At 55.0% G+C, this 12,621-nt stretch overlaps 1 protein-coding gene across 2 annotated transcripts in view; it reads right to left on the bottom strand.

Moving 5' to 3' along the window:
- SDK2 (sidekick cell adhesion molecule 2) overlaps positions 1–11,270 on the bottom strand; it is a 306,801-nt gene extending 295,531 nt beyond the window's left edge. For both annotated transcript variants that reach the window (XM_055242380.2, XM_055242381.2), the window contains exon 1: positions 10,058–11,270. In XM_055242380.2, coding sequence (XP_055098355.1) covers positions 10,058–10,121 — 64 coding nt within the window. In that variant the 5' untranslated portion in view covers positions 10,122–11,270. The remainder of the gene's footprint in view (positions 1–10,057) is intronic.
- Positions 11,271–12,621: the final 1,351 nt, after the last annotated feature.

Raw genomic sequence — 12,621 nt, 5'->3', positions numbered from 1 at the left:
AGTGTGATCCAATACTCTTAATAAACTCCCCTTCACATATACATCTGTCCTGTTAGTTTTGTCCCTCTAGAGAACCCTGACTAATACAGGTAGAGTGACTCAACTATGTTTGAGGTCCAACTGCTTTAGAAAACAGCACAGAAAATTTTAAACACAAACAGCTTAAATATATACATGTAAAGCATCTTAGAATCTTACAGATGTTGTGACTCATTCAAGTCTTTCGAGACCAGATTTTGACGTACGTTCTAGGGGGCCCAGGAAGCCATGGGGACGACAAGCCACATCTTCCAGCAGCATCGACTGGCTTTAACATATCCTTAGTGTGTTGGGATAGAATTTAGATAGCCCATGGAGTAGAATGCACATATTCACATATTTTAAAACTAAAATAGGCTGGGTGTGGTGGCTCACACCTGAAACCACAGCACTTTGGGAGGCAGCGGCAGGAGCATCACATGAGGTCAGGAATTCGAGATCAGACTAGGCAACAGAGCGAGACCCTATATCTACAAAAAATAAAATGATTAGCTGGGTACAGTAGTGCACACCTGTGGTCCCAGCTACTTAGGAGGCTGATGAGGGAGGATCGCTTGAACCTAGGAGGTTGAGGCTGCAGTCAGCTCTTGTTACGCCACCGCCCTCCAGCCTGGGTGACAGAGACCGACATCTCAAAAAATATAAAATTAAATACAAAATAAAATTTAGAAATATATAAGGAAAAGGTCATGGGATAGTAGGTGGTTTCAGGCTGCATGGCCAGACACCCCAGGGCATGTGTCCACCCTCCTGACCATGAGTGGAACATCATGGAAGAGTTTGGAAAAGCTGCATTTACCTTCCCACTTTTTTCCCAATGAGGACACTTCTGGCCACACAGGCTAAAAGCCTGGCCCAAAAGGACCCAATGAGACTCTTCCATTGTGGCCTCTGAGGCCCACGCAGAGTCATGAACTTGTTATCTTATCTCTCTGACTTCACTATTAACCTCCCTAGCACGCTTGAAAGAATTAAGTGCGTTAATTCAAGAAATAATTTACGTCTAGTACCTCAGTCCTTGTGGATGAAGGGTTATTATCTAAACTCAAGGAGTTCACGATTAAAGAAATCAGTTACACACAGATATTAAAAGATAATTCAGAATCAACAAGGCCAAAGTGCCCAGCAAGACATCTAGACTGGAACAACTGGGAGGAGGAGTCCCAGCTGGAGGTCAGGGATGGCTTCACACTAGACTTTTTGGGGTCAGTGGAGAGGAGAACAGGGGTTCGAAAGGGGAGAAAGGCAGGTGCTATTGGGCTGGCAGGGTGGGGAGGGCAGTGTGAGCTTGGTGGAAGGCTGGCGTGGGGACAGGTGGAGGCGAGATTGCAGTGGCACGTAGGGCCAGATTGTGGAGAGTTTGCCGTTGAGGCCACAGCTGTGGGGAAGCTACCAGAGTTCTGAGAGCAAGGGCGTGATATGACGGGTCTCAGCATCCAGACCCCATCACTAAGACCCTATGGACATCAAGAGGGGGCTCCAAGTATCCTTACAGAAAGAAGAGGCCAGCCCAGGCTGCCCCGTGTCCTCCTCCTGTGCCCACCCAAGCTAAGGAGAAGCCTGTGGTCAAATGAGCCTACCCTGGGTCCACCAGCCCAAAGCAGCATGGCAAACAGTTCCTGAATGTGGGTATCTTGGCCAGATCTACGGCAATGGCCTGGGAGGCAGCTGACTTACATTCATCATCTCTTTCTTACGAGTCAAGCGACCTTGGCAAGTTACTTAATATTTCTGAACTTCCATACTAACAATGTTAATAACATTGATAGTTTCTGGCCAACCTCCTTCATAGACTGGGGTGAAGAGCAAATGCGATGTCTATGAAAGCTACCCACATACATTTGAGATTTTATGGCAGGATCCAATAAATACATTCACCTTAAGGCTGAACAGCTGATAACAGCTTAATAGGTGGGTTCTCTGTGCCATATTTGCATTTTAAGCTGGAGACAGAGAATGTCTTAACCAAATCAATAAATCCCTAACAGCAGAAGTTTAGATGCCAGTGGCAGGTCTATGAAAGACAAAAGGAGCAAAAGCTGTTGGGGCAGGGGCACCTGTCAAACTGCAGGCCCCAAACGGACCTTGCTTCCAAGGTAAAGATACTAAGGACAATCACATGACAAACACTTATTCAGTGTTTGATACACAGAGCACTGTGTCTTAAGATCTTAGCACAGCTCATTAAACCCTGTCACAATCCAATTGTTATCCCCATTTTACAGATGAAGAAACTGAGGCACAGACAGGGTGTGTAACTCATCCAAGGTCACCCAGGCAGTAAATGACAGGTGGGATTTGAGCCCAGGGAGTCACCCACATTTCAGGTTTCTATTTTTTTGAGACAGAGTCTCACTCTGTCCTCCAGGCTGGAGTGCAGTGGCACCATCTCGGCTTATGGCAAACTTCGCCTCCCAGGTTCAAGCAATTCTCCTGCCCTAGCCTCTCGAGTAGCTGGGATTACAGGCACGTGCCACCATGCCTAGCTCATTTTTGTATTTTGTATTTTTAGATGGGGTTTCACCATGTTGGCCAGGCTGGTCTCGAACTCCTGTCCTCAAGTGATCCGCCCACCTCTGCCTCCCAAAGTGTTGGGATTACAGGCATGAACCACTGCGGCCGGCCCATTTCAGGTTTCTTGGTGCTCTATGCTGTCCCGCCTGGGCCCCTGCTGCCACTTTCTGCACTGGCTCTCACAGTTCAAAGCAGCAAATGAAGCATGGGCTCCAGATTCATAATTAACTCACATTATGTGGTGACAGCCCAATTGTTCAGGTGCCCAGTGATATTTTTGACCTTTACTCAGATTCTGGGCCTGCCAGATCTGTACCTCCAGGGAGGTGCCCGGGGAAGGGGGAAATTTCCAGAGTCCTGGCTTTACGAGGCCCTTGAGAGTCACTGGTGTCTGCCCCAGATGCTGAATTCCCTGAATGAGCCTCGTTATGGCAAATAATATTTCCTTCCATTAGGACTGTCACATCATCAAAATTTCATCACCCCTCTGGGTCACTAATAGCTTCCTACATGGCATCAAACTTTAATTGCCTTTCTTCCCCTCATCCTCCCCACCCTCACACCTCGTTCAATTTAGAAGGCACTTGTGTGGCTCAGTTACTGGCAAGCCAGTTCTGAATGCCCCAAGTGACCTTAAGGGAACTCCTCAAATAGCTTTGGGGCATCCCAACCCCAGAGAGAGATGGAGACAAGGAGGAGAGTAGAAGACCTTCAATATTCTGCCAAGTCAAGGCCTAGTGAGGACACAGCCAGGGTGGAGGCAAGAGCCAGGAGGATCAGGAGGAAGAGGAAGAGGGGGAGTTCCAAGGCCTCTTTCCAAACTCTACCACCCTCCCTGGACCAGCCTGTCTTCAAACAGCACAATTATCTGGGCATCTCTCTGGAGAATAGCTGCCTCTCCTTGGGAAAACAGCGACGCATGCTGTGGAAGCCAAAGGCAGCCTGGAGCAGCAGAAAGAGGACAGATGTTGGGACCAGAGAGGCCTGGGTTCAAATCCTGACTCCTCAACTTCCCTGCTAGAAGGCCTTGAGTGATTAATCTCTCAGCCTCGCTTTATCCACATGTCAGAGTGATAGGGAGGACTGAGGCAGACGATGGTTGTAATGCACCTTGCCATGTCTGACAAGCAGAACTGTGCACCAAACGTGAGCTCAGGATGGAAGGGAAGACAAAAAGATTCTAAACTGGGGAAGAAGCAAAAGAAAATGGGGTGAGCCAAGTGCGATGGCTCATGCCTGCAATCCCAGCACTTTGGGAGACAGAGGTGGGCGAGTCACTTGAGGTCAGGAGCTTGAGACCAGCCTGGCCAACGTGGTGAAACCCCATGCCTACTAAAAATGCAAAAATTAGTCAGGCGTGGCGGTACATGCCTGTAATCCTAGCTACTCGGGAGGCTGAGGCAAGAGAATCACTTGAACCTGGGGGGCGGAGGTTGCAGTGAGCTGAGATCGTGCCGCTGCACTCCAGCCTGGGTGACAAAGCAAGACTCTGTCTCAAAAAAAAAAAAGTCAATCAGCTCTGGAGATGGGGCGAGAGGCCTCGGAGGAAGCTGGAGGAGCTGGCAGGGGCCAGATGACCGTGGGCTGTATGCCTCCAGTAAGCATTCATTCATTCATTCATTCATTCTTCATATTATGCTGACTCCTCCTATGTGCGAGGCGCTGCCCTAGCGGCTAGAAATATACCAGTGAATGAAACAAAGCCCCTGCCCTCCAGAGATACCAATAATAAACAAACAAACAAGTCAATATATGTCAGCTGGAGCTGAGTGCAATGGAGAAAATGATGCAGAGTGAGGGGGTGGGTGCTGGGAGATGCCACGTTATAGGGTGCTCCGAGATGGATAAGAGACATTAGGAGGAAATCCCGGAGGAAACAAGGGTGAACTTTGTAGACATCTGGGTGGTGTTGGCACCACTGATGGAAAGGCAGGAACTGCAAGTGCCAGGTTGGAGGCCTGGTGAGTTCCAGGAACAACAGGCAGTCAGTGTGGGGACAGGAGTGAGTGCAGGGGGAGTGAGGAGATGAGGCGGGAGGAGTGGTTCATGTCTGGGGAGCAGAGGGGCAGTGATCAGGACATCCTCCTGGCCTGTGATGGACATATTATAAGAAATGAACATTTACAAAGGGCATTTTCAAAGTGATCTGGACAATCTCATTTGATTATCCAAGACAATTCTATAAGGTAGATAACAATCTTTTTTTTTTTTTTTTTTTTTTTTTTTTTTGAGACAGGGTCTTGCTCTGTTGTGTAGGCTGGAGTACAGTGGCGCGATCTCAGCTCACTGCAACCTCCGCCTCCCAGGTTCAAGAGATTCTCCTGCCTCAGTCTCCCAAGTAGCTTGGACTATAGACTCCCACTACCACGCCTGGCTAATTTTTTTATTTTTAATAGAGATGAGGTTTCCCCATGTTGGCCAGGCTGGTCTCGAACTCCTGACCTCAAGTGATCTGCCAGCCTTGGCCTCCCAAAGTGCTGGGATTACAGGCGTGAGCCACTGTGCCCAGCCGGTAGATACAACTATTTTTAACTTTACTCATTTTACAGATGAGAAAACTGGCTCAGCTCAGCATCGCCCAGTGATGCAGGCAGGATTCAAAGGGGCAGAAGCCACGCTGGGAGCCATTCACCATGTCTGCGGGAGAAGGGTCTCCCCAGGGCTCCCTGGGCTCAGCAAGAGGCTTTTTGGTCCAGACACCGGGCCCGGGAAGTCTGAGGGGATAAGCCCTGCAGTCCCCTCTCTCGCTTCCCCCGGAGATACTGAGCATCCTTGCTCAACGCTGCCCACTGGCTCTGCCTCCTGCCCAGCACATGGACAGCAGGGGTGGGACACCTAGGGGAGGGGGCACCCGGGGTGTCTCGGCAACCAGCTTGTTTTCCTTTCCATTACAGGCAGTGGGCCGCAGCCACCAGTTGCTGCTGGCCCATTTGTTGCTGTTGGCATCCCAAGGCCCCAAATTATGATGACTAATTCCCACCGCTTTAGGCAGCTCCAGGGCTGTCTGCGGCAACATGCTCCAGGGGGAGCGGGGTAGAAACCCCGCAGGGAGCACACTAATACCTGACATCAATTCCAACTCAGCCTCCTGCCTCCCAGAGGGGCTGGGAGTCCGTAGGGACAGGGAGAGGGCTCCAGCCAATCAGAGGACCCCTTCAACCACAGCCAGATCCTAGGAAAACCAGCTATAAAGGGACAATTTCTTCATCAGCATAAAACATAGCTAACAACCAGCTGGTGTTGAGCAGTAGTGAGTCCTCCATCATCAAGGGTATGCAAGCAGAGACCAGATGGCCTTGTGGGCAGAGGACGGTCCTAGATGACTTTTCGTGTATCTTTCAAGTCAAAAGCAATGATTCCCATTAGTCCTTAGGACAGAAGATCAGCCCATTCTCCCCCTCCTTGTTAGCTTACAGCCCGACTGCGTCCTGTGGTACAAAGTCAAATGCGGACCAATATGCAGGTTAACACTTCATTTTAAAGTCAGCCACTCAGGCGCTGTTTAAACAGAGGATCGCTGTAAAGAATTTGGCCTCCTTCCCAGCCTCCTTTCCCTTGTAGAACAAGGTTCCTGGCCCCTATGCCGGCCTTCCAGTAGAGGACACGAGGGAGAGGCAGTCGATAAATATTTGCCGAACAAATGCATGAAGCGGGGGTGGGGTGTGTGTGTGGGGGGGGAGGGGGGGTCGGGGGTGGGATTTCCGAGGCAGGTATCAGGCTGCCAGCGGGATGTAGCCTCTGGGTGGGGGTCCTGACTCTGTTCCTCCCAGGCAGGGGCCATTTTCTGCAGCCAGTGGAAGCACCAAGCTGTATCCCTCACCTAACCACTGCCAGAATGTTCCGGACTCCCCCGCTGAAGCCAAGGGGTGCAAAGGGTGCGGGAAAGAGGGGTGCGGGAAAGAGGGGCACAGGAGAGTAGGGACACCCCCATTCCACTCTCGCGTGGGGCTTTTGACAGCTGAGCCCCAGGCAAGCACGACACTCAGCCTCCTGGTAATTAGCAAAAGGCCCTGATCAATAAGTTATTTTTTGCTGTCAGTAATTAATAATTACAGCTTAGCCACACCATGTAATTAAACTTTCATCCCGCTCCCTCGTGTACTGTTGGCTTTTATTGTGATTAGCTCCCAGCACTAAACTTTCTCCCTTTGGAGCCTTTCAGAAGCCTCTAGAGCTGGGGGTTCCAGTCCTCTTTCAGGGTTGTCCCCACTGCCTTGTTCACTCGGCTCAGATTCCCTTCCTTCTGTTCTCCCCCCAGGCATGATTCTCTTGAAAGAAACTTCTGGACCAGCTGGCTCGGCTGCTCCTGCCCTCCTCCCAACCTCTCACGCTGGCCAGGACGACCTCCAGCAGTAATCAAGCTTCCAAGCACATGGGAAATCTCTCGAGGCTCTAGTTAAAAGACTTCCAGGCTCACCCAGACCTTTCCAATCAGTGTCTGGGAGTGGAGCCCAAGAATCTGCATTGCTACTACTCCCTGGGAACTAAGTGCTTCAGGGCCACTCTTTGAGACACAGTGATGTGGCCACGGAAGGAATTTAAAGAAACCTCCTGGGTAAGGAAAAAGAATTCAAGGTCTTATTGGTGGGTGGCAGGGTACCATTCTTCATGGACTCCTAGCTTAGTGTTAAAACCATCATAACAACAATAATAATTGCCATGTATTAAGTACCTCCTATGTGCCAGGCACTGGCTGGGGCCCTGTCCCTGGAATACCTTGAATTCTCCTAGCAATTCTACAAGGCAAGAGCTATTATCGCCAGTGTACAGATGAGGAAACTGAGGCTCTTAGTGGCTAAGAGCCTTGCAGAAGGCCTCTCTGCAGCGAAGTGGCAAGGCCAGATCATGAGGGCCCATTCTTTCTGCTGCCAAAGCCAATGCTCTTTCTACAACCTCACTGCACTTTGCTTGGGAAATGAGTTTGCATCATGTGACCCATCCGGCATAGGGACAATGGTCAAATGTTAGTTTTCAGTATACCCAGGTGATGTCGCTCAGGTCCAGCACCCAAAAAAAAAACCAACCAGGCTAGGCTCAGATAAAATCTGGTGACAGTGGTCGATATGAAGTTTGTCTCAAGGGAGGAACAATTGTTTCGTCCCTCGTTCTGTGCCATGCCTGGAGAACCAGGCTTGTGGGCTCAGAAATGACAGTGCTAGTGGCTTCAGCTACCCCCGAAGGATTAATGTCATGGCCTGAGACTGGAAGAAACTCACTCTCTAACCCCAAAGCAGATAAGAAAGGACCTCATGCCCTAATCCCACCCCCTCCAACACCCAAACCCAGCACTGCCAAGCCTAGGACCGCGTTCCCACAATCCTCTGCAAGGCTTGCCGCCGGGGACACACATGGCAGGAGAGGGCTCGAGGCTGGAAAACACTCTCGGAGCCAGAGAACACGAGTGGAGCAGCAGGGGACCTGGGCAGCCTGACACGCAAAAAGCCAGCAAACAAGAAAGGCAGAGAGGAAGTGAATCAATCACAGAGACTTTCTCTGCTTCTGACAGGGGAGCCCCTCCCGCAGGAGGCGCAGGGACAGCGGGCCACCTGGCCTTCACTTCAGCAGGAGGGGTGGGATCTTGGCCTCAAGTGGATGGCACAGGTGTGGACGTGGGACAGGAAGGGACACATGAAGACCCCAAAGCAGGGGCCATCAGGTGCCCTGGGTACTCTATAAGGGCCTGGTCCTAGATGAGACAAGAATTGGAGAGCCACCTGCCCAGGGAGATCACACCATTGTTGGAAAGTCTGTAGAGCAATGAAGTTAGAAGGGTCCAGACGGATGCTGGCATCCCGTCCCTCCACGCCGTCCAGGCTTTTGGCTAGTAACACTGGTTATCCCAGAGCACAACTGTGAGGCTGCTCCAGGATGAAGGACAACCCATTCCTATTCTGCCAGCATCAGGGTCCTCCTGGGACCCCTCAAAGAGGGGGCCTAGACAAGGAGACCCCATGCAGCCGGTCCTGGTTTGAGGGAGAGGGGCTCAGAACTCACCTGGTTCCAGACCTGCCTCTGCCCCCAGATCACAGAGTGGCCTTGGGCAAGTCACTTAATGCCATTTGGCCTCAGTTTCCCTATCTGTTAAATGGCTACTAGAATAAGATGACCTCTGAGGTCCTCGCTTGTTCAAAGATTTTATGATGATCATAAAAATAATAACTTTTATTACCCTACATTTATAGGGCTCGCTACAAAATTTCTAAGTGCTTTTACGTAAATTACCTCGTAAAATCCTCCCCTCAGCCCTGTGAGTGAGAGCTGATTATTTTCATCTCTTTGATCTTGGCTCTCTGGATTGCCTGACGCTGGGCGCACGGGGTCCCTTCTCCCCAGAAGGTTTGAAGATCCAAGAGGCGGCGTGGGGAGTGGGTTGCAGCCCCCACAGTCCGGCCCCCTAGGGTGGGTCTGGCCCCTTCCTGAGCCTGCGAGAGTGAAGGCCTAGCCCTGCGAGTCCTGGAGCTCAGTCCAGGCTTCGTCTCCCTCCGCCCCCAGCAGGCGCCGCTCGGACACCGCTGACACCACTGTCTGGATCGGCGAACCCCAAAGGCGAGGAACCGCCGGTGCAGCCGCCCTTCACCGCGGGGACCTGCCCGGGGACCAGAGGGACGTCTGGGCATCCACCCTCAGGAAGCGGGCAGCGCAGATCGCACCTCGGATCCTTCGTAGCACTCCCAAACCCAAAGCCACCAGCCCTTTTCCACCGCGAGGCTGCTCCCGGCAGCCACAGGTCACAGCAGCGAGCGGCTGCACAGACTATCGAGCGAACAGCGGAGGCTGGAGGCAGGGGCGGGGATGCTGGGTGTGGGTGGATGGGTGGGAGGGGAGGCCTCAGACCCTCCCTGTGCACCACCCCCCGGTGGGTCCGCGGCTGCATCCGCGACCTCGGCTCCAGGCCCGCGCAGCGAAGCACCCCCAGCCCCAGCGGCCGGCCGGGCAGCCAGGGGCGGGCTCCCGTACGTGGCCAAGCCGGGCAATTGCTCTCCCGGGGCGAGCAACCCGGCACCCAGCGCCCGATCTCACTCCTTCCCAGCGCTCGCCCACCCCACTCCCTCGCACCGGGGAGGCCATCGCCTGCCCGGCAGGGGCCCTGCCCTTCCCCGCAGACACCGAGCAGGGAACCAGGAGCTCGGTCTGGGAAGCTCAGCATAGCCGAGCGTGGAGCCCGGCACGGAATGTCGCTCCCCTCCCAAGCCGGCGCAGGGCAGCCACAGCAGACGGGGGGAGGGGAGCGCCCCTCCCACTTCACCTTGGGCTCTTCTCTGCCTCCCCAGGTCGTCCCCACCTTCCCCCATTCGGAAGCCACAAGTCTCGGAGAGACTGCCCCACCCCCAAAAGAGCCCCCAAAACTTGGGAGATGGGGTGTCTTGAAACTCCCTGGAGAGGGCTCTGCCACGGCTAAGCCGGGTGTCCAGGAGGCCACCGTGAGGCCAGCGAGCTCCCGCCGCCCCTCCCCCGCCCACTCTCCCAGCCGCCTCCCTGTCCCCACGTGGGGGTCCCTCCTTACCTTGGGCTCTGGCCGCGCGGATCTGATGCAGAGCTAGCAGCGTCCAGATCAAAAGTCCCCACATGGTGACCAGCCTGGAGGGGGGTCCTCGGGGTCTCCCTTCCCTCCGCCCTGTTTTATAATCCTGGTGGGGTCCGATACCCCGTGGCTTCGTCCCAGGAAACAGTCTACGCGGCTCCGTGCCCCGGGGCGTAATATGCCCGGGAGGGGCAGCGCTGGCCACCCCAACCCTTCCTCCTCTTCTGTACTAGTCCAAGGCCGGCAGCGCGCCCGGAAGGCGAGGGGGCGAGCAGGGAGAAAGAAGCCAGGCCGCCCTCTCGGACTAGGGCGCCTCTCTCCCTTAGCACCCTAACTCCGACTTCTCCCAAACAGGGCGGCCTCTGCGATCCGGCCGGGTCGCCGGCCGAGCTCCGGAATAAATGGACAACTTCAGGAAACTTCCTCCCGTGGCCACGTTGCCCGCCCCCTCCCCGCCCCCTGGTTGGGTTCTCCAGTCCGACGCAGTCACCGCCGTTCCAGGCGCCGGGCCCCCGGGACCCGGCCAGAGCCGAGGGCAGCGGCAGACGCGGGTGCGGGGGTTCTTTTAGGGGCGCCGGTTTCGGGGGGCGCGGTGAGCATAGCGGTCCGAATCTCCCTGGAGCTGAAGTTTTCTTCTCTCTAACTTTGCAGGCGGCATCTGGCTGGGCCGCACCACCCCCTCTGGGCTCCACCGCCCTCGCGCCGAATCCGGAGACGCCGGGTCTCCTCGGGGGGCGCTGGGGCCAGGCGCGCCCTCGGTTCCGCGCCCAGCCGGCTAGCAAACTTTGCGGGTCCCGGAGCCGGGCGCGCAGCCCTGAGCGCCCATGTCCGCGCCAGCCGCCGGGCGGCGGGGGCGGGTGCTGGGCTTCGCGACGCGGGCTGTCGCCGGCGCCCGGGCGCAGAGCCTCCTGCCGGCCCGAGGATGGAGACCGGCGGCTCTGCCCTCCGCTGCGCCCCGGCCGGAGCTCTCGGGAAGACGCACGGACAGCCCGGCGGGCAGCCCCGGCTCCGGGGACGCGGCGCCCCCTCGGACGCCCGGCGATAGCCGACCTCCCGGGCCGGAGGAGCAACGGCCGCCCCAGCGCCTCGGCCGCAGCCGCCGCTCGCCGAGCCCGCCTCCCTCCGCTTCCCGGGCTCGGCGTCCAGAGAGCCGCTCCTGCCTGCGCCGAGCCGGAGCTGCGGGGGCAGCGTGAGCCGGGGACGAGCGCGGCGGAGGCGGAGACGCGGAGAGGGGGGCCGAGCGCTACCCCGTGGCCGCGACTGGAGAGCAGCCTGCGCGCCGGGAGGGGCGGCGGCGGCGGCGGCGGCGGCGGCCCCGAGCCAGGCCCGGGAGCGAGCCCCGCAGAAATACAATCCGACTGCGCGGCCGCGGGCGCCCAGCGGTTCTGGGACCCGCCGGGGGGCAGCAGTGCCAACCTCCTGCCGCGCCGGAAGAGATGCGCGCGAGCCACTCCGCTCTCTGCCCGGCCTTTCCTTCCAGCCTCGCTCGCACCCCTCTCTCAAAGGCCTCATAGGACTCCCAGAGTCTCCTAGAGTCGGGAGCCCCCAGCCCCCTTCCGGACATGGAGTGATTGGTGGGGAGGCGGCGGTTGGGAAAAGGGGGTCGGTAAACCGATTGATTCCAGTTTCTCCTTCCCAAGTCAGGCTCTCCAAGGTCTGGAAATGCTCGGGGTGGAGAGGGAGACATCGGGAGGCCTGGGACCTGCAGAAGCCTGAGAAAGTAAAGTTGGTGCCAAGGAGCGTGCGTTCTTTGTTTCTTCTTTTTTCCTTCGGAGCCCGGCTTGTAAAGAGTAGAAGAACAGGACACTGGTGGAGGAATTCAAACAAGAGAGCCCGGAGGCGTCCTCTGCTGTGGCCCAGAGCTAGCGCCTACTCCAAGAAGCTCAGCTGGGGTTCACAGGCTTCGGTTAAAATTTCCTGGGCACTAGGAAAATTTAAGCTGCCTTCGCCTCGGTGGACTCCTTTCCCTGCTAACAAAATTATTAAAAATAATATTTTGCAACTGCATTGGCATAAGGAAAGTATATTAATATTGCATATTAAAACATAATCTTCAGCCTAAAGCTTTACTTATTTTTTTCTGATTTTAAAAGAAATCAAAACATTTTCACGGGCCCCCAAAAGACTCTGGTGCCTGGCACTGGGCCTGCGGTGCTTAATGCAGAAGTCGACCCTGCGTGTCTGATACTTCTTCTGGGAAATAAAGAGCTAGTGAGACCCTCCACCTTTTGCCACAGTGCTTCTCTCTACTCTCCCTCTCATGATCCTGCTTAGTCTGGTCCCCCAGGGCTGCCTAGTCTTTCTGGTCCTTGAAGTCTAGGACTGTCACTCACTGATTGCCAACTCTTTCCCGGGCGCACTCCCACCCCAAGGACACCCCTTGTGATTGCTGTGGAATAGGCATGGCCACCGCAAATATATCGTTACTTATATATTCTCCTTTCACCTGCTTTGGAAGAAGAACCGTAAGCATTTATTAAAAATACCTGAGAAGCTGGCCTGCCTTCCCTACAGCCTTTCAATCACCTAATTCCAACAACATTTCC

Source organism: Symphalangus syndactylus, chromosome 14 (genome assembly GCF_028878055.3).
Source record: "Symphalangus syndactylus isolate Jambi chromosome 14, NHGRI_mSymSyn1-v2.1_pri, whole genome shotgun sequence".
In the NCBI taxonomy this organism is placed as follows: domain Eukaryota; kingdom Metazoa; phylum Chordata; class Mammalia; order Primates; family Hylobatidae; genus Symphalangus; species Symphalangus syndactylus.
Note: the sequence above shows the minus strand (reverse complement) of the source record. Positions and strands in the feature narration are given on the sequence as shown.